Genomic DNA, 27070 nt, shown 5'->3' with positions numbered 1-27070 from the left:
AGGCGGATTCTTAACCACTGCACCACCAGGTAAGTCCCTGCACTTATCTTTTGACTCAGCTGTCCCACTCCTAGGAATCTACTCTGAAGATACCCCTCCAACAGTATGTAAATACATATATATAACAAGTTTCCTCACTGCAGCATTGTTTGTAATTGAAAAATATTGGAAACAACCTATGTGCCCATACATAATAAGAAAATGGTTGAATAACTATAGTATATCCACACAATGGAGTATGATGCAGTTGTAAAACAAAGAATAAGATTGCTATGAACTGATGTGATTTCCAGCATATACTGTTAAGATAAAAAAGCATCCTTCATGTTAATATCGTTTTGATAATTGTACTATTATGGAAAACATTAACACTGGTGGAAACTGAGTTGTAGAGTACACACAAACTTTCAGTCCTATTTTTGCAACATTTATGTAAGTCTAAAATTATTTCAAAATAAAATCTTTTCAAGAAATGCAAGTGACCAATAAATGTTAAGATGTTAATCCTCACCCAATTAAAAGACACAAATGAAAACGATGTATTAGTTTGCACCTAGCAAAGTGACAGAAGGAAGCCAACACCTAATGTTAGTGCTGTGGGGAAACGGGTTCTCTCCTAGGCTGTAGGGTAGGAATGTAAACTGGAACTGCTTTGGAGAGCAACTTCCATCAAAATTTAAAATATTCACTTTGACCCTGCACTCCTACAGTGACAATCAGACAAGTACACAAAGATTACACAAAGACATTCATTTTAGGGTTGTTTATAATAATGAAAGATAAGATAACATGTTCATACTGTGAGATACTATGAGATGGCACAGTCATCAAAAATTGCACAGGGACTTCCCTGGTGGTCCAGTGGTTAAGCCTCTGCATTTCCACTGCAGGGGGCGCCAGTTGGATCCCTGGTCTGATGCCTGGTCAGGGAACTTTAAAAAAAAAAAAAAAAAAAGGCACAGATCTGTACTTACAGTAGAGGATGCACATACGGAAGGAAAAGCAATTCACAAAACTGAAGGAATGATTCCAGTTTTGTAAACGAATTCCTGGAAGAGATGCTCACAAATATGTTGGATATGTGGTGACTTGCTTATTTTTTCTATGTTTGGATTTTTATACCCATCACTTATTATGTTTAAAACAAAAATTTCAAGCTTCAATTTTAGGGAAAAAGTCACCAAAAACATAAATAGTAAATACTAACTTTATTGTGGCATAAAGCTGTATTTTTATACATTAACTCAATTTTACAGTAAAAACACTTTATGTATAACTGTAAAGAAACTGCTGCACAGATAGCTCCAACATAAAAATTGGTATTTTAAAAGTTCATTGAGTTGTTTGATACATAAATTGGAAAATATTTTCTCTGTAGAAAATAGTAAAAATGCTAACATTTCCCAGGCTAGCACAAGAAGCCCATTTAAACCGTACAGTAGCTGAATTATACATTTATAAATATGGTATGAATTCTGGGATCCAGGAGAAACTTTAGCTTCATTTACTAAAACAGCCATGTTGTCCTAAGTTGTGTAAAGTGAAATTCCCATTAATCTTCCCCCTTACTCTTGATTTATGCCTGATTATTTCTTCCTAAAGGACAGGTACACTGTCCTTTTAATCTACTTGATAAAGTAACCCATTCTTACCGAAATTTAAATGTTTTGGTTGTTATTTAAGTATGCTCAGCATCTCTCAAAACCAGAATTTAATAAAACATGATCCACAAGGCACGAGTTGTTGGTCATCAAATACCTACCTCCCCTTGACTCCCTATGGCTTGATGGGAAACCACGAGAAGGTCAAGCGATAAAATTGTCAAGTGGATCAAGGAATAAAAGCCAAGAGAATTTGAGAACAGAGAAACATCCAGTCAGGATGCAAGGACAGAAATGAAGTCCAAATAGAAAAAGGATGCTGCCTCAAGAATCAAGGAGTGGAGTTGGCTATCTGAGCCCCTTACTGCAAAGATGACTAAGAAGCAGTTGGATATAAAGACCCTGCCAGAGAAACCAGTGCCTAGAAAGATTTCAGTTGTTCAAAATAATTAAATGAAAACAAGACAGGCCATGTATTTGAACTCCTCCTGTCATGGTTTATTTCCTGAGATTCCCAATACAGAATTTCTAGGAATTAAGGCAAGAAGACAATGTTACTTGTAAGCTCCTGCACAAGGTTTCCCAGAGAAATAATACTCGAGACCTCAGAGCAATATTGGGCCAGGGGCTATACTAAGTTCTTCAGCTTCCTCAAAGTAACAACTTAAAAATAACCATATAGAGTTTGCCTTAAAAGGAAGTCTCTAGGTAGCTACAACCTATCAACAGAGTAGCAGTCTAATAAAAAGAAAGCGATCCTATACGTGGCTATAGGAACTAGGCCTTGAGAAACTAAATTGGATCATTCTACCTAAAATTCCCAGCTTGCCCGTTAGAAGTTAAACTCTAGAAACATTAATGACCCATTAAGTTTTCACCATTAAAAGAATGCTTTATCCCACACCTTCACTTGTTCTTTTCTTTGCTCTCAATACATGTGTTTCCTTCTTGCATGTGGAATATATTTTCAGTGGTTTTTTTTTGACTCTTCAGCCTTGCAAATCTCTGCCCCCTACTCCTTTATTTCCTCCTTGGTAAACAATGTTAATCTTCCAATAGGAAGTGGACTATGTTATCATCAAGCACCATTTATCCTGTCTCCTTACTTATGAAGAAAGTTACTGGGCCATGCTATACACTTGGAATTCCTTAAGGATACTTGCTTTCTAGTAAAATACTTCTATATGTACATATGTTTTTTAAAAATCTGTGAAGAATTCACTGAAGCATTAATCACCTTACATTGAGAAGCTAATAATGTATCAAAATGCACATAACAATGGCTAATCTATATACTATCTCCTATCAAATGTATCACCACCTCCAAATCTAGAGCATATGCTGGCATAAACTGTGTTACATCCCAGCTGAGTTTGAATCTTGCTTCAAAACATTGCTCAGTATTAATTCTCAGAAGATACATTATAGGACCATAGGAGTAAATGTTAGGCAAGTGGCTGAGGAATACCAATTACAGAACAAAGCCTTGAGTGCTCAAAGTGCTTCTCCAGAAACTGTTGCGTTCCCCATGGTATTTAGGAAGGACACTATTAAGAGACACCTCTAAGTATAAAGACAGGTCAACTTCACAAGTATCAGCAGATACATGCTTGATTTTATCTTATAATCTATAGACACTGCATTAGAATATGTAATGAATTCACACACCTTTTCCAAAGGAATACCCGATACAGAAGTAGCAACAAAGTTATAAATGACAATGATCAGATGAAATAATTTGGATGAAGCTTGTCTCTCTTGAAGAGATGGGGACTGGGCAAGTAGTCAGGAAGGAAATACAATGTGCTTTTAACTTTGTATGAAAAATAATGTTCAGTTTCCTGTTGCCGAACATAGTTCTGTTTTTGCCACATAAATCCTCTACTTCAAATTACTGTCCGAATGCTTTACTAAAATTCCGCTTCTGGCCTTTGTTTTGGAATCTGTTACTTTTGTTGCCACCTCCTGATCGCTGTCCTCTGAAGCTTCTATTTCTTTCCCGCTGTCCCCTGAGACCTCGATTGCCTTCCCGCTGTCCCCTGAAGCTTCTGTTTCCTTCCCGCTGTCCCCTGAAGCTTCGATATCCTTCCCGTGGTCCTTCTAGCTCTGGTTGCTCTGTGGCCACAGAAAGCTGCCAGCGCCGTGAATCATGCCATTTTTCCTGTTGAGAGATGGTTTCGTTTTTACCTGCTTTGATTTTTACTGAATTTGGTTTAAAAAGGCACGAGAAAGATAATATTTTTTCCCTTTTTCTAAAGAAAAACTTGACTGATAACCTAAGTGCTTAAAAGATCACTGGTCAAAAATAAAATAAGTTTCACTCTGAGATATACCTTCATCATTTATTCAATTCAATTACTACAGGGTATCCACAGCTGTCAGGTAGTAAACATATAAATATACCACTTGCAAACACATTTCTCACAGCAGTACGGAATAAAGATATAGCAATTAAAAATGTCTATATAAACCCTGTGTAACATACATGGGGTTTGTGAAAAAAGCTGGATATTGTTCACAATGCTGTGGAAAGGAAAAAAGGAAAACAGGCAGGCTGAATAAGAAAAATATTAGTATAAAAAGGGTAGGAGAAAAAAATACTAAAATATAATTCTTAGTTATTTTTAGTAAAGGGACTAGAGCTATTGTTTCCCTTTCTATTATTCTATATTTTAAATAATAAATATTTTACCGTTTAGATATGGTAACTTCAAAATCTAAGAGAAAAGAATACCTGTACTTCTGTTACTGATGCAGTAGGGATATCAAAGCAAACACCCTAGAAATCAAAACAAATGCCAGTTAATCCACACTTTGACAAGAATTATAAAATGCACCTTAAATGATAATCCAAAAGACCAGATATTATGTAAAAGAAACAACCCAAACAAACTAGGTATCCATTTTAGATAAACTTTAGACCAAGCCCCAACACATAATATCTCCCCAAAGCACAATAATAAAAAGCCAGGGATATTAAAAAAAAGGATTCAAAACTACTTGGAACCGACTAGAGATCACTCTTGGCTTTCACACTGGGCTAATCCTCATGGAGCTATTAGCTACATTTTATAGCTGAGGAAACAGAGGCTTGGAGAGGCTAACTCACTTGTCTAAGGCCCCACAGCTGGTAAGAGCAGCTTTTAAAAATCTGGTCAGTATGGCTCTTAAATAAAACCTATGGTCTAAAAACATTAAAATACACTGCCTTCCATCAGAAAGACTGAACTAGTAAGGATGACCAAACTAAAAGCAGAAAAATAAATGATCTTATATTGTTTTCTATGATTATAATTCAGCCACCTATGAAAAGAGTTTAAAAATTAAATACTTTACAGGACACTAGCTTTGATAACAAGCAGTGCCATCATCTCCAATGAAGTCCTCAGTATCTGGTAGGGGAACTAAGATCCTGCAAGTTGCGGGGTGCAGACAAAAAAAAAAAAAAATCCTGTTTCTTGGCGTCCACAAAATAACCAAACTCCCCCCCCCCCCCGCAACTGACACAGGCACTCCTCTCCCCTGGCTGTCTTTAATTACAACATCTTGAGGAACATCCCTTCCACCCAACAATTTACCCAATTATAACCACAGGTAGCATCAGGTACTAATGCCATTTGTGGGAATCTTCATTCACATATTTACTAAGTACTCAATACCAGGCACTCATTGCAGTACAGAGACATCTAGAAAACAGTTTTGGCCCTTGACTCAGCCACCGTGTTCTTGAGGCTCTCAGTCAGTAAGCAAGCACAGCAAGGCAAAATTTACATGAATAAAGCTATGCCTTAAGAACTGTGAAGTATATGTAGAGGTGCCCCCAACTCTGCCATTCGGCCAGGGGAAGCTTCAAAAAGACTTAAGAGCAAGTCATAAAGGATACCATGGAGATAAGAAATACTATATAAACAGTGGATTGAGCATTAAGGATGAAAGAAAGCAAGATGTACTTGGCATTGTTGGGAGTGAAGGGCATCGGTGGTGAGGAGACAGAGATGAAGTTGGTAAGGAGGACAGAAGCCAGCTCGTGAAGAAGCTCCATGTGAAAGTTGGGACTTTATCCCATAGATTATGTGGAGTTGCTTAAGGAGGTGAAAAACATGGTCAGACAAGCAATGAGTTGAAGATAAACCTGATATGGTTCACAAGCCAGTAGTTCTCCAAGTATAGTCCATGCACCCCTGGAACCCTGAGATTTTTTGTGGGGGGGTGTCCACAAAGTCAATTTTTTTTTTTTTTTTTTGCGGTACGCGGGCCTCTCACTGTTGTGGCCTCTCCCGTTGCGGAGCACAGGCTCCGGACGCGCAGGCTCAGCGGCCATGGCTCACGGGCCCAGCAGCTCCACGGCATGTGGGATCTTCCCTGACCGGGGCACGAACCTGTGTCCCCTGCGTCGGCAGGCGGACTCTCAACTACTGTGCCACCAGGGAAGCCCCAAAAATATTTTTATAATACTAAAATGTTCTGTCCTTTTCACTCTCATTAAGGGTAGAGAGGAGTTTACCAGACACTACATTACACGTGATATTGCTCAGATGACTAACAGAAAATGATATTCTTAGGCTTTATTAGAATTTCAGTCTTCATTTCTAATACTCTAAATATCAACAGATATAACCCATCTAAACAAAAGTTTTTTTGTATACCCAACATTTGTTAAGAATGTAAAGAGGGGGCTTCCCCGGTGGCACAGTGGTTGAGAGTCCGCCTGCCGATGCAGGGGACACAGGTTTGTGCCCCGGTCAGGGAAGATCCCACGTGCCGTGGAGCTGCTGGGCCCGTGAGCCATGGCCGCTGAGCCTGCGCGTCCGGAGCCTGTGCTCCGCAACAGGAGAGGCCACAACAGTGAGAAGCCCGCGTACCGCAAAAAAAAAAAAAAAGAACGTAAAGAGGTCCTAAGACCAAAATGTTTGAGAATTGCTGTGCTAGTCTATGCCATTAACTGAGAGCAGGAGTCAGAAGAAAGAACACCAGGCTTGGAAGGCAAGATTTTAAATTTTGAATTCAATTTTGAATAAGTTTGTATTAAGGTGCTTAATAAACCCTATCTGGGTGGAGATGTCAGGGAAGCAGCTGGATCTTCAAGTCTGGCACTTCATGCAGATGGTTCAGGTTAGAGATACACAGAGGGTAGCTGTCAATGACTAAGTGGCAACTGAGGGTCATGGATGACAATGCCCAGAGAACACTATATATAGAGTGAAAACGTGCAGCATCCCCATAGAACAGGGAGAAGCTACTGTACCGTGTTTTATTGCCAGCATGAAGCTAATGAACTAAGGCGAGGTCACAAAAGAAGCCCCAGCCTTACCTGCTTGCCTTTGAGAAAGACCATTCCCTTCACTTTGGAATCAATATCCTCACCCAGTTGCTCTTTAAGTTCTTTCCAAGCATAACTAATATTTGGCATTTCAATTGAGCACTGCAAGATCATGGTCACAAAACCCTATGGAAGAAAGGGAAACAGAATTAAAGTCTCAGAAACAAACATAAGTGATAAGCACTTGTCCTCATGTTTCTGAAATATTTATGGGAAAGCTCTTCCTAAAAGCATACCCCTCCCACCCCACCATTTTAGTACAAGTAAAACTGGGGAACTCTGAGTAAGATTGGTGGACTGTGCTAGTGTTGGTATCCAGACTGTGACAGTACACTTTTGCAAAATGTCACCACTGGGGGAAACTGGCAAAGTGCACAAGGAATCTCTCTGTATTAACTCTTAAAACTTTATGTGAACATACAATTATCTCAAAGATTTCAACTTAAAAAAAAAAAAAACTTCTTAAGTTTCTAGGTATGCTGGCTAAATGTATCATATGCGCTTCTGTGTCCACATGTTGGGTTTAGGATGAAAAAACTTGACATATAATTCACATACCATAAAATTTGCCATTTTAATGTATACAACTCAGGGGTTTTTAGTATATTCACAAGATTTGCAATCATCACCACTATCTCAAGTTCCAGAACATGTCATTATCCAACCCCCCACACAAACACAAAAACCCACATTCCCGTTAGCAGTAACTGCCATTCCCTCCTCTAAGGAGACGCTGCAACCACTAATCTACTTTCTGTCCCTATGGATTTGTGTTTTTACATATATATCTCAACCTTCATGAAAAAGTTAAAACAACTGGAAGTTCCAATGGAACACTTTTGAATCCTGCTCAAACTCTAAATTATGAAGTGTCAGGAATTAGACAGGGACCCTTACCACATCTGAGTTGATCAAGGAGCGCTGGTTGACTGACGTGGCACCTGAAATATGGGCCAGGGCTGCTGCCAGGGCTTCCACGGCTCCCTTCTCCTCGATCAGCTTCTCGGCTGACTGCTTGAAGTGAACAATCGCAGTGGGAGGCACAGAATCCAAAAGCCTGTGGTTTGAGAATATACTTGTTAGGAGAAAGGACAGAAGTGGACAGATTTCATTTTCAAGACAACATCATCTCAAGATAAATCAATATCTTTGAAACCAAATCTTGCATATGTCTAACATGATGCAGTGTATAACACTTAGCATTTCTTTTGATCATGAACCCTATTTTTTAAATAAGCATCTCACATATTTATAATAGTAATTGTGGAAAGCACTCTAAAAGTGTTGCTCAGACTCTGGTTCTGAAGCAGGGGATGTAGCTCACCACCTGGAAACATTTAGAAAACAGTTGGAACCTTTTTGGTTTCCATAATACCGACGTCACTCACCTCCCAGGAATACACTGCACAACCAGGGATGCTAAACAGCTGAATATCCTTGCAAATCAAAAAAATGGGCAGAAGACCTAAATAGACACTTCTCCAAAGACGACATATGCATGGCCAATAGGCACATGAACAAATGCTCAACAATGCCAATTACTAGAGATATGCAAATCAAAACTACAATGAGGTATCACCTCACAGTGGTCAGAAGGGCCATCTTTGAAAAGTCTATATAAACAATAAATGCTGGAGAGGGTATGGAGAAAAGGGAACCCTCCTACACTGTTCGTGGGAATGTAAACTGGTACAGCCACTGTGGAAAACAGTACAAAGGTTCCTTAAAAAACTAAAAATAGAAGTACCATATGATAGTTCCCACTGCTGGGCATGTATCTGGAGAAAACTCTAATTCAAAAAGATACACGCACCCTAACGTTCATAGCAGCACTACTGACAATAGCCAAGACATGGAAGCAACCTAAGTGTCCAGCAACAGATGACTGGATAAAGATGTGGTACATACATACAATGGAATTTTACTCAGCCATAAAAAAGAATGAAATATTGCCATTTGCAGCAACATGGATAGACCCAGAGATTATCATACAAATGAAGTAAGCCACACAAAGACAAATATCATATATCACTTATATGTGGAATCTAAAAAGTAATGCAAATGAACCTATTTACAAAACAGAAACAGACGCACAGACATAGAAAACAAACATGGTTACCAAAGGTGAAGGCTGGGGGTGGGGAGTGAGGGGTAGAAGGAATAAATTAGGAGTATGGAATTAACAGATACATACTACTATATATAAAATAAATAAACAACAAAGATTTGCTATATGGCACGGGGAACTATGTTCAATGTCTTGTAATAACCTGTAATGGAAAAGAAATCTGCAAAATTAAACACACACACACACAAAACTGAATCACCTTGCTATATACCTGAAACTAATACAATATTGTAAATCAACTATAGCTCAATAAAAAATAATTAAACATTCTTCAACTTGTGGGACAATTGCACAAAATAAAGAATTTTCTTGCCCCCATGCCAGCAGCACCTCCAATGACACTCTTAGTCTAATCCTCACCTTCTAGACATTTACCCTAACTTTTTCCTACACGATATGTAAGGTACAGTTACTTAAAATGCCCAAGACAAACCAAACTACTAATAGTGGTTTCCTCTGGTGAACAGGATTGGGTAGGGATGAGTAGAAACAAGAGTTTTTGTTTTCTAAGCACAGCCTATTTTTTTAACAAGCAGGTTATCAATTTTTAAAACAATGAATAAATAAATTTTAAAAGGCTAAATCTCATTACTGCACAAAAACAAGTAATAAATAGAGCAAGCACTAAAACAGACCACAGCAGTGGTAGGGAACATACCTGATGGCATCTTTGCTAGAAGCTTTTATTATCTCTGTTGCAGAAGGAACACCTATCCTCTTAAATTTAATTCCCTATAAGAAAATGAACCATAACTTAATGTACAATGAGGCCATCAATTGTTTCCATTGATATTAGTATTCCCCCAATTTTTTAATATTTACCAAACATATTTGTTACATACTTAAAAGATAAACTTTTTATTTTAGAAAGGTTTTAAATTTATAGAAAAGTTGCAAAGATAGTACAGAGTTCTTGTCTACCTGTACCTATTACTTTGTTATTACTTTGGTACATTTGTCACAGCTAAGAAACCAACATTGCAACATTACTATTAACTGAACTCCAGAGTTCATTCGAATTTCACTAGTTTTTCTACTAATATCCTTTTCCTATTGATATTCGACCCAGGACACCACATTACATTTAGTCAACATGTCTTCTTAGTCTTCTCTAATCTGTGGTAATTTGTCTTTCCTTGGTTTTCAAGACCTTGATAGTTTTAAGGTGTGCTTGTCAGGTATTCTATAGAATGTTCCTCAATTTGTGAACATCAGTTTTTTACATCCTTAGACTGTGGTTATGGATTTGGGGGGAAGATGACTGGTTTCATTGCATCATATCAGGGGCACCTGCTTATCACTGATGTTGACCATGTTCACCTGGCCAGGTAGTGTTCGCCTGCTTTCTGCCCTGGAAAGTCCTCCCCCCTGACCCTACTCCGCTCTTTGTAAGCAAGTCACTAAGTACCATCCACTGACGGTGAAGCGGGGAGATTAAGCTCCACCTCCCAGAGGAGGAAGTACCAGCATAAGAATTTCCTTACAAAATTCTTCTGTAAAGAAAATCAGTGTCTTCTTTCCCATTTAAAAATTTATCCTTTTAACATATTCTCATCTTTTTGGTTTTCAAGCAATTCCTATAATCCCCTAAATCTACACTTAAGTATTTCTGGTGCGTTCACAGTGTATCTGAAAACTGTCTGAAAACTGCCTCTCAAACATAAAAAAGACCTCTTGTCATTATAAATATGAAGACAAAACCACTGCTTTCAAATGCAAAGTATTTAAAATGGGCTGTATATCATAGGACAAATATAAAACACATATCTAACAACAAGCTTTCAGTCATGGCCATGTGCTAGAAATAAAAATAATTTCAAGTTAATAAAAACTGAATAAAGAGACCAAAGACTGACTTTAAAACTCAACGTTTGCTGAGTGAAGGCTTAGAAAATAGTTTTACCGCTTTTTGCTCCACTTGGGCTAACTGATATTCTTCCTTGTGCTGATAAAAGCAGATGCAAATCCCAGTCCTTCCAGCTCTACCTGTTCGCCCAGAACGATGAATGTAGGACTCCACATCCTATTGAAGTAAAATACATCAGCAACAGTGAACAACAAAGAGAGACATAGACCTGAGTAGCCTAGGCAGAGGCAAGTGTGGTGGTTATAGACCAGGGTTGGGGGAGGCTCCCAAGCACTTCAATTTAAATTAAAGAACTGTAGGGACTTCCGTGGTGGTGCACTGTTTAAGAATCCGCCTGCCAATGCAGGGGACACGGATCCGAGCCCTGGTCTGGGAACATCCCACATGCTGCGGAGCAACTAAGCCTGTGTGCCACAACTACGGAGCCTGAGCTCTAGAGCCCACGAGCCACAACTACTGAAGCCCATGCGCCTAGAGCCCATGCTCCACAACATGAGAAGCCACCGCAATGAGCAGCCTGCACACCGCAAGGGAGAGTAGCCCCCGCTCGCCACAACTAGAGAAAAGCCTGCGCGCAGCAACAAAGACCCAACGCAGCCAAAAATAAGATTAATTAATTAAAGAACTATAAAAAAATTTTAAAAACCTCTAGAAGAGTGGTCCCTATCCTGTGGGTAAATCTGCAAAAAGCATTATCTAAATAGTACTGGCCAACAGAACCATATATGTAATTTTAATAGTCAACTTTCTAGTAATCACACTAAAAAGTTTAAAAAAGTTAATTTTATTATTATTTAACCCAATATATCCAAAAGTTTATCATTTCAGTATGCTACCTCTACAAAACAAGTTATCAATGAAATATTACATGTTCTTTTTCCACAAGTCTTCAAAATCCACTGTGCATAATAGAAAGTTTGAAATTTTTAAAACTCCACTGTATATTTTATACTTACAGCACACACGTCAATTCAGACGAGCTGCCTTTCAAGTGCTGAACAGCCCCATGTGGCTGTGGCCACCATACTGGACAGCACAGGTACACAGGCTACTTAAACAAGTCGATGGCACACACGTACGGGACTTTCTTTACAAGAAACGGTGGCTTCGCAGTAACGTGTTTTTCCATCACTGTGAACATTAATCCTGAGGGATTTGCCAAATTTGGGGGTAACAGGATCTTCACGCTTGAAATGATGGGAACAAGTTCCTTCAGACTAACTTATATGTAAGTGAAGCATTGTCCACTCATATAAACTATGCTTCAGGGGCTTCCCTGGTGGCGCAGTGGTTGAGAATCTGCCTGCTAATGCAGGAGACACGGGTTCGAACCCTGGGCTGGGAGGATCCCACATGCCGCGGAGCAACTAGGCCCGTGAGCCACAACTACTGAGCCTGCGCGTCTGGAGCCTGTGCTCCACAACAAGAGAGGCCGCAATAGTGAGAGGCCCGCGCACTGCAATGAAGAGTGGCCCCCGCTTGCCACAACTAGAGAAAACCCTCACACAGAAACGAAGACCCAACACAGCAAAAATAAATAAATTAATAAACTCCTACCTCCAACATAAAACAAAACAAAACAAAACAAAACAAAACAACTATGCTTCAGGGCCCTCTTTGGGAAATTCCTATCATATACAAACCCAAGCAGTTTTAACTACAGAGGCTGTTAACTATAGGCCTTTTCTCCCTTCTCTGTCCTCTAGCTCACAAGTTTATCTACCCTACCACCACCCCGTCTAAGTCTTACCTATCTTCAAAGTCCAGTTCAAAATTGCACTACCCTCAGCCATGCAGCCTTTCAGGACTCCCTCTGACCAGAAACTATCTTGCCAACCTCTGGCCACTCACTGCACTTCCCCTCAACTGTCAGTTCTGAGGGGGCTCATTCTATTTTATTTTATTTTATTTATTTACTTATTCATTCATTCATTTAATTTTTGGCTGTGTTGGGTCTCCGTTGCTGCGCGAGCTTTTCTCTAGTTGCGGCGAGCGGGGGCTACTCTTCATTGTGATGTGCAGGCTTACTGCTATGGCTTCTCTTGTTGCACAGCATGGGCTCCAGGCGCACGGGCTTCAGCAGTTGTGGCTCACGGGCTCCAGAGCACAGGCTCAGTAGTTGTGGCGCACAGGCCCAGTTGTTCCGTGGCACATGGGATCCTCCCAGACCTGGGCTCGAACCCGTCTCCTGCATTGGCAGGTGGACTTTCAACCACCGTGCCACCAGGAAAGCCCCAAGAGGTTCATTTTAAAATCACCCTTAGCAACATAACACCCAAGAGAAAGCTATTACTAATCATGGGAAAGGAAGAGATACAACTTCCAATTTGTTTTAGCACCCAAAAGAAACAACAAAGTAAAATCTAATTGTAAAACACTTACCTTTGGTGGAGAACTCTGTACAACCAGATCAACCTCGGGGATGTCTAACCCACGTGCAGCGACATTGGTTGCAACCAAAACTCCAAAATCACCATTTCTAAAACCCTTCAGGGTGATTTCCCTTTGCTTCTGTGGAATGTCTCCGTGTAATGACTGGGCATCCTGCCAAAGAAATAAGCTCATTTAAGAATACCAGATCCTACAGGTACTTTTAAAATCACCAATTAGGCCTATAAAGACATTCATATTTTGGTGACACTTCTGCTAAAAATAATACAAAGGGGAAAACGTGCCTTACATGGACAAGCCTCAAATTTCCAACCCTTGGTCATGAAATCAACTGTATCCAACTATACTTAGAAGATAAAGAACACCAAACATGAGTGATCAAACCTACTTTGTCAGGGTAACGTTAGGTTTGAGCTACCCTTTCTTCACCTGTGAGATGAGATGGGCAGATCAGATGAGCGCTAAGATGTATACTCTATTAATTGAAAGATACTTTCTCCCTAAAAGGGAAGAAAGGGGAAGGACCAACCTGTCTTATGGACACATTCTGTGACAACTCCTGGGCTTCTTTCTTGGTTTCACAGAAGATGATAGTGCGCCCTTGATAACCACTGTACACTCGGATCACGTCCCCAATAACTGCTGCCCTTTGAGTCCAGTGGCACTTGATAGCCAGATGCTTAGGAAAGAAGGAAAAAAAGATGATTTAGTAAAGCCTAGCCGGAATCTATAATCACCTGCTCAACCCTAATGATACTAGAAGCAGTTGTTTAAGCCTGAGTAGAGAAAACTTCTGCCACTGTTTATAGGAAAAAACTAAACCACTAAAGAGAGCCCTTCCCCTTTCTCCAAAGAGCATCTGGCTACTTTATCCATTTTCTGACCTAATACAGGTAATGTAGGAAAAAAAATACCATTCCCTAGATTGCTACACGAAACCAAATAACTGACAGGAGAAAAGCCTCTGTGTTTTGTCCTTTCATCCAGTTAAAAATGCAGTCAGTAGTCAGTTTCCATACAGGTCTATTCCTTGGGTGCAACGAATTCATCTAGGTACCGGACCCTAAGATAAAAACAGCTTCAACATAAACACTAGGATTCTCTACTGCCCTCTAGTGTATGAACTCTAGGTGTAATGTCACTCTGTTTACTAATTCAGACAGATTTAGGTTCCAAAAGATTCTGCAATCAGGCTACCAGATGATGAAATTTAGAAAACACAGATACCATATACAACTCAAATAGAAATATAACTTCACATGGCTTTTCACATGGATTTAGTATTTATTTGGAAAAGAAGTTTGTTTTTGCCAGTCTTAATACTATCCGACAGGTAAAAAAAATTATATACAATTTATTACTAATGCCAACAACTGAATGAATCATTTACCTCTACAGTTATTGCCGTCTTCTGGGTCTTTTTACCAATCAGGTCCACTTGTTCATATGTAGATTTCATGTATTTCTTAGCAACATTATAAACCCAATGAGGGCAAGTTGCAGAAAAAAGCAATGTTTGGGGATTGTCTTCTGAATCTTTGCGGGGGAAAAAAAAGTCAGTATGAATAAGTCAAACAAGCCTACACAGTGTTTCACCTCACCCAATTCTTCCAGGGTACATCAGCATTCTAGAGAAAACACTTGAGGCTAAGCGAGGCATCGAGGACACAAAAATGCAAGACACGGGCTTCCCTGGCGGCGCAGTGGTTAAGAATCCGCCTGCCAATGCAGGGGACATGGGTCAGATCCCTGGTCCAGGAAGATCCCACATGCCGCGGAGCAACTAAGCCCGTGCGCCGCAACTACTGAAGCCCGCGTGCCTAGAGCCCGTGCTCTACAAGAGAAGCCACTGCAATGAGAAGCCGCGCACCACAATGAAGAGTAGCCCCCGCTCACCATAACTAGAGAAAGCCCACACACAGCAACGAAGACCCAACACAGCCAAAAATAAATTAATTAATTAAAAAAAAAAAGCAAAATAGGGAAGTACCCAATGGGCAAAGAAATGCTGCCTAAATAATTTATGTAAAGGATCCTTGAAATACCCAGAGTACTTTCAAGTTGTTTTGCTTTCTAACCGTTGGCCTATATGAACCATGAGGGAAATTTGTCCTTTATAATGAGACCTACTAAGTGGAAAACAATTAATCAAGCCTACTAACCAACCAATTTAAATCACTAAATAAATAATCTATAATAAACACCGGAACAGATTTTCTACTCATCTATACTCCCTAGCATTTCTGGAACAGATTTTATACTCATCTATACTCCCTACCATTTCCTCAACACTTTAAGGTTAGAATTCTAGTCTATTCATCCTTTGAGGTCAGGTACTAAAAATAGCTCCCCAACCCCAATTTTTTTTAGTTTGCTCTTAGAATACCATTGCATTTTCATATATTTCAAATGACAGAGCCCTTCTGGAGAGTAAGCTGACAAAGTATACTAAAGAACATGAACTATTTATACCTTTCAATTCAGTAATTTCAATTCTGGAAATCTATCTTTAAGAACTGATGCCAAATACTGATTTTTTTTTTGTTTTTTTATAAATTTATTTTTATTTTTGGCTGCGTTGGGTCTTCGTTGCTGTGCGCAGGCTTCCTCTGGTTGCAGCGAGCAGGGGCTACTCTTCGTTGCAGTGTGCGGGCTTCTCATTGCAGTGGCTTCTCTTGTTGCGGAGCACGGGCTCTAGGTGCGCGGGCTTCAGTAGTTTTGGCACGTGGGCTCAGTAGTTGTGGCACGCGAGCTCTAGAGCGCAGGATCAGTAGTTGTGGTGCACGGGTTTAGCTGCTCCACAGCATATGGGCTCTTCCTGAGCCAGGGCTCAAACCTGTGTCCCCTGCATTGGCAGGCAGATTCTTAACCACTGCACCACCAGGGAAGCCCCCAAATACTGATGTTTGAAGAAAGCTGTCTACATAAAAATGTCTGCAAGCAGATTTATATTATGTAAAACTTAAAATATGTAGATGGATTAAATCATGGCACAAACAGTTCAGAGTTTTGTATGTACAGTAAGATTACAGTTAACACACACACATACACACAATACCACAAATCAGGAAGAAAAAAACCAAAAGCAAAGTATACCAAGCTGGTTTCTTTTATTTTCCCTATTGTAGTTACGTGCAGTTGATGGGAAAAAAACTTTTTTTTTGGCTGCGCTGAGCGGCATATGGGATCTTAGTTCCCCGACCAGGGTTCGAACCCATGTCCCCTGCATTGGAAGCACAGTCTTAACCACTGGACTGCCAGGGAAGTCCCAGAAATTTTTTTTAAGTTTTCCAGAATAAAATAAGCCACCTGCCAACTACCTAAGGCTTCATTTAACTTTCAGGAGATAGTTAATCACCACCCTTCCTCCAATCCCTTATACCAGTTCTTGAATGTGGAGTTTACCTTTCTTGTATGCCACACATAAAATCTCTTCCACTTGATCAGCAAAGCCCATGTCCAACATCTGGTCAACTTCATCCAGGACAACATGCTTAAGTTTGGTGAGATCTAGCTTGCCATTCTGCAGGTGGTCTTTGATACGACCTGGTGTCCCAACCAGGATATCAATCCCATTCCGCATGCGTTCAACTATAAGAACACCAATGATAAAATATGCTGGATTTTTAATTCCTTTTATTAATCTGGGATACCAAATTAGATATATTTTTATTCTAAAATATTTATTAACTACAAGTACAAGGTAATATGTTAACTACTGAAGATAAAGACGCTCGAGGCACTCCTTGACCTACTGGGGAAACATGTAAGAAGTGACAGTCCAGTGTATTACATGACAAAACAGAAAAATGCACCAATGGGGGATGGTAGCACCAGGAAAGAAATGATTTCCTTTGCTGGAGGAAGGTATCAAGATTTCACAAAGTGAAAATAAGAATTTTAAAAGAAACAGGAACTTTCTATAAGATAAGCAGGTATAGGGAGAATGACAAGATTGAAGGGCAGATATTCCAAGAAGGTACAGAGATGTTCAGAAAAATGGAGTTCAATATAACTAGGATGAGATGGTAATGATGCAACTTTCTATTGGGTTGCTACTGCAGTCAAGAAGCCTACTGCTAGGGAGGATTACTGGATTGAATGTCAATATTATGACATAGTATGAGCGTGTTTCGTGTTTGGTAACTGCAATCATTGTTGCTTTTGTTGTGGTCATCCATTTACAATGCTTGGTGTCAGTTTATTTATCTCTTGTAAAAATAAAATACAGTGTGTGTGTGTGAGTAAAAAAAAAAAAAATTTGTTTGTATAAGGATTACAATTTAAGTATAAATTAGAACAATTTAAATCAGGGGACCTAATTACTGCTCCTTACCATAAAAAGAAATGAAATTGGTTAAAAGTTAAAAAGAAATTATTGTTTCCAGACCTATGTAGTATATGGAGCAGAAAGAACAAATGGAATAGTAACTTTACATATTATTATAAAACCTAAGAATAAAAAGGAAATAGCCTGTTCACCACATACTGGATTTAATAAGAAAAGGCAAGAATAAAGCAAGTAATACTTTGACGCACCATGAGCTAAATTTTTAAATAATATACACGTTTTTATAATAAAAGTTTTTTACAAGAAAAAAAAGAGATCTACTGCTAGGCACTTAGGCACTCTACTTACCCAGTTTCATCCTCACAACACCACTGCAGGGTGAGTTTAGCAACCCTACTTTAAACATGTACAAACTAAAGTGCAAAAAAATCAAGCAACTTGAACTGAAAAATCAGTTACTCTGTGAGCAGAGTTTAGATTCACACCCAGGCCGTTCTGATGCCAAAGCCTATGTTAGTTCCACCAAAGCTGAAAAGAGATAATCACAAGCTTTGTGTGCCAATATTAAGACTTCTATTTTTATCTTTTCATATTATTAATTTTTATTTTATATTGGAGTATAGTTGATTTACAATGTTGTTTTAGTATCAGGTGTATAGCAAAGTGATTCAGTTATACCTATACATATATCTATTCTTTTTCAGACTCTTTTCCCATATAGGTTATTATAGAGTATTGAGTAGAGTTCCCTGTGCTATACAGTAGGCCCTTGTTGATTATCTATTTTATATATAGTAGTGTGGACATGTTAATCCCAACATCCTGATTTATTCACCCCCCTACCTTTCCCCTTTGGAAACCGTAAGTTTGTTTTCTATGTCTGGGAGTCTGTTTCTGTTTTGTAAATAAGTTCATTTGTATCATTTTTAAAGATTCCATATATAAGTGATATCATGTGATATTTGTAATCTCTAGTTGCATCCATGTTGCTGCAAATGGCATTCATTCTTTTTTATGGCTGAGTAATATTCCATTGTATATATCCACATCTTCTTTACCCATTCATCTGTCCAATGCTAAGACTTTTAAAATGCTTAAATCCCTTCCCAAATTACATATGTAATCTACAAAATAAAGCTTCAAGGTCTTGAACTGGGAAGTAATGGAATACTACAGCAGGGGCTAAAAGATTTGGCCCTCAGGACCAGAAAAAAGAAAGCCTGTCTACAGTAAAAAGAGGCAGAGACCCAAGGTCCCTGACAGATAAAAATAACCTTGAATTCTGACTTTCTAGTTCCTGGACTCTGTCCTCTTGGGCTCAGTAAAGTACCACTGCAGCCTTTAGATAAATGCAGATAAATAATACAAAAGTCCTAAGAACCACATACAGGATTTGATACATCATCATGCAAGACCACGTGCCTGACCATCTTTACACAATGACAAAAGAAAACCACCATAAATGACTATATCAGGTAGGTAAAGCCAGATGTCAAGGTCAGAAGAAATCCAATCAGGGCACCCAACAGTAGATGGCATTTTCCTTCCCTCACATTGGATTTACTTACTTTGTCCTCCGTAGGGAGTTCCACCATAAAAACAAGCCACTGCCAGCTTTTTAGTGACGTCACTGAAGTCTCTGCTTACTTGACTTGCCAACTCCCTTGTGGGTGTAAGAACCAGTACCTGAAAAGGAAAAACTAATAATGGAATCCAAAGTATTATGCAGTATTTGTTTCTTAACAAATCTGGAATGCACCAGGAGGTTCAACTTATCCTAATAATTATTTTCAAAACATCTATTATGTGTGTTGCAATACACTGTGGTGTGTGAGAATAGTAAATATAATATGGTTTCTGACAAATCTACCCACTAGAAAAGCTTGTGATCTTACCAATCAAAAGAAAAATAGGTACTCAAATTTATGGTGCTCTAGGATGGTTGCACACAGCAAGCTGGAGGAACTGGGGTAAGTTTCATGGAGCTGCTAGTACTTAAGGAACAGCATTCCAGGAAAAGAACAACTTGAGCAAGGAGTAATACTGCTGATGATAATATCAGCTAATATTTGAGCTTTTACTATGTGTCAGGAGCTATTAAATGCTTAATATGCATTATTTTTATTTAATTCTCACAAGTTACCTACAACTGCACTGTACAGTTGTATTATAATACCTACAATAACATACAACAGATCTCTAAAACCAAAAGGCAAGCCTGGATTTAAATTCAGGTAGCCAGGCTACAAAACCTAGAGTCTGAACCTCTGCACTACACTGAATCTGAAGTAGAATGGAAGTCAGAAGAGTAAGGCAGGGCCAACATGGTGAGGGGCTTTGAATCCTACAGCAGTTAACAGGACACACGACACGCAACCACTACAGATCCTCAAATAAGCTAACAGCATGAAACAAATATGATTTAAGAACAATTTAGTAGGGGCTTCCCTGGTGGCACAGTGGCTAAGAATCTGCCTGCCAATGCAGGGGACACGGGTTCGAGCCCTCGTCCAGGAAGATCCCACATGCCGCGGAGCAACTAAGCCCGTGCGTCCTAACAACCGAGCCTGTGCTCTAGAGCCCACGAGCCACAACTACTGAGACCACGTGCCACAACTACTCAAGTCCGCGTGTCTAGAGCCTGTGCTCCGCAACAAGAGAAGCCACCTCAATGAGAAGCCCACACACCACAACAAAGAGCAGCCCCTGCTCACTGCAACTAAAGAAAGCCCGTGCGCAGCAACGAAGACCCAACGCAGCCAAAAAAAAAAAGAACTTAGTATATCCATCCAACAGATATTTACTGAACATCCACTATGTGCCAGGCACTATTCCAGGTGCTAGAATAATTCGTTTGTTTACTGCTGTTGTAACTGTAGATAAATACAACAGCAAACAAATCAATTAATTAGGAGGGAGCATGGACCCTAGAAAGCCAATAAATGAGATGAGGCCAGAAAGTTAGGTGAAAGAACCCAAAGCCAAGGTGACAATACAGGCATTTCAGTGAGGTTAAGGTTTGTCAAATGCCAGGTTCTCCAGAAATGAGCTCAATGAGCACCATCCTGATCACAGGGCCTGGCCTCTTCACCTCTGATACCCCTCCTATTCAGCCATCTCTATTAAAAATGCTTTCTCCATTTTAGGCAAAACCTGACCAAACCTGTGAGCCCCAGGGACATCTAAGAGTCTGAAAGAAATATGCAAGCATTAATAATACAGGTGATCACAACCATCGGGGCAGATTACAATATTTAAATATATAAGGTTTGTAGTCAACAGTCTTAAAAGAATTATCCGGTTTTCCTTCAGATAAAGATCTCCAGTAAATACCAGAAAAAGGCCTTAAGGAGAACCCAATAAAAAACAATAGGATTATGTAAATGATGCTCAAGCAATGCCTCTTCCTGTGCAGACTTGGAACCCCTAAGGACTGCATTAAAGATATTTACCTGAGGGGCACGGCCTCTCTTCCGGTCTTGCAGTTCTCCCTGAAGTTTCTCAACCAAAGGGATAGCAAAGGAGAATGTCTTCCCAGTTCCTGTCCGTGCCTGTGCAATCAAGTCCTTCCCACTATAGACGTGGTGAAACGTCTTTGCTTGTATAGGAAACAGGAAGGTCACCCCACGGGCTGTGAACAAATGAAACATGTTATCTGACACTGCAATTCTTAAAGTCCCAGCCATACTGGAGAATGAAAGCATAGCCACGCTTCTGGTCCTGCAGAATTATGGAATTCTACTTTCTGGTCACATCTACAAAGTCAAGTTCAAATATATTCTGGCAAGAATCTGCTTGGATAAAAGATATCAATAAACTTTAAAGCACCAAATTATAGTAAATACTTATTATCTTAAGAGATTATGCCCCTTGTCACAAAATCTCATCCAAAGGCCAGCATAAGCCTGAAAATCTGGTGTTTTGCTGTCTGACTGCCACACCTGATTCAGAAAACACCTAAGTTGGGCATCTGTGACTTCCTACCTGGTTCACAGGCACTATGCTAAGATGAGTTCTGAGTCAGGCTGGTATCATTAACCTAGAGATGCCTCAAGAAGTGGAAGAAGGTAAAAAAGAAAATACCAACATGGTATCAATTGTTTAATTTCACCAGCACTATCAGTCATTACACTTCTGAATATACATATTATATTGAATAAATTTTCATCACTCGTTTAGGAGGTAGCAAAGGCCATTACTAGTTTAGTCCTATACCAAATACACAGAACTACTTCATTATATGGTTGCCTATATCATCCTCCAATAAGAACATGTCCCAGTTCATCTCAACAAAAACAGGGGAGTGCTTCCAAATAATATGTTCTAACATTATACAATATTTCCAAGAACATTACCTTTGAGAAGTTTAATAGTTTCTTCAGATATGGGAAAATTAGAGAAAGCTCCTTCTTTTTGCTCCACAGTTATTTCCTGTCAAGTAAAGGGCCACAGAAAGAAATCAATAACTTTACCCCTACAAGCTAAATACAGAAAGCCTTCTGAGAAAAACTATTCTAAAACATCTCTTCTAAATCAACCAAAAAGACACAAAAACTTTGGTAGGTAAATCAAGATCTGAAAAGGAAATAGATCATAGTAATATGTAAAACCCTAACAAAAGAAAAGTTTGTAGCAAATATATACAGCGCATATATACCATGTGTAGCTAGTGAAAGCAGATTCAGTCTCGACTAAGAACTTTTCCACAATCATTCCAAACGAACAATACACTGTTGAACAGGTTATTAACCCCTTCCCATAGCAACATCTTTCATATATACATCCATAGAAAATAAGGAACAAACATTTATGACAAAATGGTCACACTGGCACTATTTGATTATAAACAATCTGAATGCCCAACGAAGGAATAATTAAGTGAATTTCTAAACATTTATATGATGTATTATGTAACCATTTAAAATATTTAATATTTAAAAGTGGGAAAAATGCCTATATAAAAATATAGGCAAGATAGGAAAAGGCAAACTACAATATTGCATACAGTACAATCATAATCTGATTTAAAAAAGCTGTATATATTTTTTATAATCAGGAAAAATTTTAAATGCTGATCATGACCTACGGCAAAGAGAAAATTATTTATTAGATTTAGGATTTTTCTTTGATGACTGAGTTTCTGAAAGATAGCAGTATTAGCTTCCAAAGGGACATTTAAGTATCTTATTCAACTCAAGTTAGTTTATGGCCCATACAAAAAGACTTATGCAATCAAGCAAACACCTTTTCAGTGGTTCCACTTAATCATGATTAGGTGAAACCCCTCAGAGGGAAACTGGAGCATATTTGCATAACCAGATCCCTCCTGTTGATTTCTGACTTGCAAATAAGCAGACCATGTGTGGAGAGAAGACTTTCTCAAAACTTAAAACAGATCTGCTCTGTTGCAAAGGAGGCATTCTAACACTGCAGTTTTTAAGATGAAGTCTCACCCTGCAGCTCAAGGGACCCCCCCCCATGAAGTGCTGACACATCAAATTTCCTCCATTAAATAATTCGTTTAATAATTACGTAGTTATTTACCTGAAACAACATCGAAAGATACATTCTACATATTAAAATGCCACTTTACCTGCTCTAACTCACTGTTACTTTCTTCACTGGCAGCTTCCTTGGAGTCGGAGTCAGGTCCAGAATGAGGGAATCCATTCTTCAGGTTGGGGCTTTTCTCTCCAATTTCTCCATTCATTTCTTTTTCTTTCTTCATCTTCTTGGACTTAGGTGCACCCAAGTCATCCTCAGAAGGCTCCTCATTTTTTATTAGTTTTTTGGTTTTAGGAGAAACAACTGTCTTTTCACAGGGTTCCTTTGATTTTTTCGCACTTTTGGTTTTAGGAGAAATAATGTCATCTTGAGATGGCGCCTCTTTCTTTTTTGCCTTTTTGGATTTAGGAGAACTCACGTCAGCCTCAGAAGGCCCTGCTTTCTTTTTAACCTTTTTAGCTTTGGGAGAAATCGTTTCGTCCTTTTCTTCTGCTGCCTCTTCAGTCTTATTAGATTTTGGCTTCTCTTTTTTACCTTTCTAAAAAATTAATAAAGACAATACAAACAATGAACAAAACATTGATACATTTGTATAATATATCAATTCTGCATTAATTCAAGATCATATAATTATGAAGAATACAATTTGGGGGCATTTTTCAACATGTGTACTTTCATCTTGCAATAAGGCAAAAATCAAACGGTATGTTTTTTAATACCATTTCTTGGCTATATGGAAAGAAGAATATATCAGTAACTTCATTAGCTTTGAAAAGAACGCGCTTCTTGGTAACTATTTAATTCATGGTGGTCGAACAAGCTGTAAAGTCAATTTTTCATATGGGACTTGGAGTGGCTCATGGGATGCTCCAACATATTGTAAACTACACACACTATAGGAAGTGGTCAAGAACAATTTAACTTAATTCTGGTAGAGTAATAAGACCATGTATACCCACAGACGGATGGTGTTAAGCAGATTCCTTTCTCTGCTAGAATTCCTCTACAAGTAAGACAGGAATTCATAATATCTGCCTTGCTAATTTCACAAACGCAAATAAATTTACATAAAGACATGTTATGAACCAAAAAGTTATAAAACCCCACAGTCTATCACTCCATGTGTAAAAAAGGCGTACCTAATTTAAAGGGAAAAACAAAGAGCACAAGTTACAAGAAAACGGAATGGGTGAAACCTCAAAACCAAACCAGATTATGGCTCCTACTTGAAATGTCTGACCCTCTCCAATTTTTCGTATTTCTGAAAACTTAGTATTACTGAAAATGTGTTTTACCCTCTGTTAAGACCTCTGTGGCAGAGCCTCAGGCCAAATCCTGAAGTATGGACTGTTACATTGAGCTACTATTACAGTCTGCCTCCATGAAACTTCAGGCCTGGCCTCTGCTCTTAAATCATGGATGAACGATAATCTCTCCCATATGACCCATCCTTCAGACATCTGAAAAACAATCTGGTCCACCCCATCCCAAGACTTCAATTCTTTCATCCCTTGGTTCCACCAATCAGTGGATTTCCAATCCCGGTGGTCTCCTTTGGAATACAATAGAGTTTGTTGGTCATGTCCCTTCTAATTTCAGCATCTCACAACAGAACACGTTGACTAATGCAAGGCAGGTAAAACAAAGACCACTTCCTCCCCACCTGTGGGGACAAGTCCGTGCTACCTCGGCTTCCTACAACAGCAAGGAAAGAAAATTCTAAGTCACGTACAACACAAGCTCTGGGACAATCTTTGTTCTCACTGACCTTATCTCAGAAGAGACTCAGTCACAAGTTAAATCGCTATCTAAGGAAGTAACAGCAAGGAGTCAGACAGCTATCGAGGTAACTTAAGACTACCGCACACTGGCGGCCTATATAAAAAATATGGTGTGCAGTTATCACCACAACATGTCTACATTTCCACGGGAAATATGGTCAATAAACCTTAAGAGCAACTGAACTACTTTATCGTCTAAGGGCCGCTTCCCAGAAAACTGTACTCCCACTACTAGGGTAAAAAAAATGTCACCGCGGACGCCGCCCACGTGTGCGGATGGCTTTATGGTCTCGCCAGTTTAGTCGAAAGCCGGTAGGTCTGAGTCTGGGCCAAAACGTGGGGCCTAACCATGACCGTCCTACTCTGTGCACCAGGTGCGGGACGCCCAGACTCAGGGACCACGTGGGACATCCGGCCCGCTCTCCAGTTCCGATCCCCCCGGACCTCTGGGTAGCGCGCCCACCGCCCGCGGAGAGCACCGACCACCCCCGGGCGCCGAAACTCACGCGGGTCTTGGGACAAGCCGAGTTCGCGCGGCGCGCCACGCGCCCCCAGCCCGGGCCCCTCCTCTTAGCGGCCGCCCCCACCCCCGTCCTGTCTTGCCCCAAGTCCCTCGGCCCCCGGCGGTACCTTCTCATTTTGCTTTCGCGGCATCTCCACTCTCGCCATGGCCGTATCCGACTCCAAATCCGCGTCACTAAGAAGTTTCCCCGGCATCACTCAGGACAAGCAGAATAGGCCGACCGCTCTCGTCTACCGCGTGGAAAGGAAGAGAATGCCCAGCTTTCTCTTTAGCCCACCCAGCTTTCGTCACTTCCGGTAGCAAAGCGTATCCTGCGGAAGCGGAAAGTACCGAGAGGCAGGGGCGCACGTGGTAGTTCCACAGCAGCTGCGTCTCTAGGTGGCTGGACTCACTGAATTAGCTCAGTAAGGCGCCTGGACTAGAAGGCACCTGCAGAAGGGCAGGAAACCCAGAGGCTGGCTTTATTCTCGTTCACACTCTGCCCAGATTCTCGCTAGCCCCGGCCTGATAAATGAAGCTTTGTAGTTGCTTTTGAATAGCGCCCCTTCAGTGCTTTATATTAGATTGCTCTCTTTTGTAAGGTCCTTTCACGCGCAGACTCGCGAGATGTGTATTCTTGATCATCTTGTGGAGACGTCGACACTTGAAAGGAGACACCCAGACTCACAAACCTGGATAAGAACTAGAGGTCGGGCGGGTCTGGTCATTCATTTATGCGTGCACTCAACACACATCTCCTGAGTATTCACCGTGTCAGGTGTGAGAAACAAGGTTAGGATTCAGCACAGAAGCCTGTCTTCAATAAGCTTTATAGGCTTGTGGGAGACTGACGAGTGTCAGTTGTTTTGAAGGCACGGAGAGGCACCTAAGCCGGCCTTGGGACCTGTAGAAAGGATTCCCAGACCACGTAGACCTCTATTAGAAAATACAGGGGCTCTTAGTCTTGAAGAATTTGGACATGTACTAATTCAAGCGGTTGAGGGAAAGTGGTTCGTTGAATGATGTGTGACAATATTGCTAAACTTTCTGTGAAGAACAAGTGAGGCAAAGAATTGGGAGCAAATCGTTTTTAAAAATGGGTTGAAATCTTGCCTGGCTTTGAAAACCTGCACCATTTGCTCTGTGATTTTGGACACATCACAAATGTGTGTATTTCTTAACCTGAACCTGAGTTTCTCATGCATAATGGGGATAAGAAAACCTTAATCAGTTGACAAAATTAAGTAAGATAATGAATGAAAAAGGTTTAGCATTGCCTGGCACACAGAGCACAATAAATAAGAGCTATTAAAACTCATAGGGGGAACTATACTCAATACTTTGTAATAACCTGTAAGAGAAAATAATCTGAAATAAAATACATATAGATGTATAACTGAATCACTAACCTAAACTAACACAACATTGTAAATCAACTATACTTAAATAAAAAAATAAAATAAAACCATGGGGGGAAAAGAAAACCTCATAGGTACGTCAAGGCTTTTAGAAAGACAATTCAAAATGTAATCATTTTATGACAAAGGAAAATGCCGGAAGTTCTATTTCTGTATTTCCTAAGATTAGTTTTTAATGCACATTTTTTAATCTGACAGTTTAAAGGAAATTTTTCGTGTTTCACAAATTATTGATGTTTCACAGTGTCAATTTTTTAGCAGATAAA

General features: G+C 39.8%; 1 protein-coding gene across 2 annotated transcripts; it reads right to left on the bottom strand.

Moving 5' to 3' along the window:
* Positions 1-3204: 3204 nt before the first annotated feature.
* Positions 3205-25672, bottom strand: DDX21 (DExD-box helicase 21). Of its 2 annotated transcripts, XM_079699637.1 has the most exons (15): positions 25515-25672; positions 23192-23641; positions 21954-22029; positions 21051-21229; positions 19167-19284; positions 16713-16898; positions 14698-14843; positions 13837-13986; positions 13299-13460; positions 10953-11072; positions 9708-9781; positions 7819-7978; positions 6913-7047; positions 4336-4380; positions 3205-3762 (listed from the first exon to the last, which is right to left on the bottom strand). In XM_079699637.1, exons 1-15 carry the CDS (start codon positions 25599-25601, stop codon positions 3493-3495), a joined length of 2358 nt encoding a protein of 785 aa, XP_079555763.1. In that variant the 5' UTR covers positions 25602-25672; the 3' UTR covers positions 3205-3492. The 2 variants fall into 2 exon arrangements, with proteins under 2 accessions (XP_079555763.1, XP_079555764.1); XM_079699638.1 differs by lacking the exon at positions 13299-13460.
* Between the last annotated feature and the right edge of the window lie 1398 nt (positions 25673-27070).

The sequence above is a fragment of the Hyperoodon ampullatus genome (assembly GCF_949752795.1).
Source record: "Hyperoodon ampullatus genome assembly, chromosome: 1".
Classification (NCBI taxonomy): domain Eukaryota; kingdom Metazoa; phylum Chordata; class Mammalia; order Artiodactyla; family Ziphiidae; genus Hyperoodon; species Hyperoodon ampullatus.
This window is presented reverse-complemented; position numbering and strand designations above follow the sequence as displayed.

What these genes read in the sequence shown, in the direction of transcription:
- DDX21 (XM_079699637.1), bottom strand. Translation starts at nt 25,601, where the DNA reads ATGCCGGGGAAACTTCTTAGTGACGCGGATTTGGAGTCGGATACGGCC. An exon ending in CGCGAAAGCAAAATGAGAAG is followed by an intron (nt 23,642 to 25,514) that starts GTACCGCCGGGG and finishes TTAATTTTTTAG; the next exon opens with AAAGGTAAAAAAGAGAAGCC. An exon ending in TCTAGCAAAGATGCCATCAG is followed by an intron (nt 7,979 to 9,707) that starts GTATGTTCCCTA and finishes CTCAAACCACAG; the next exon opens with GCTTTTGGATTCTGTGCCTC.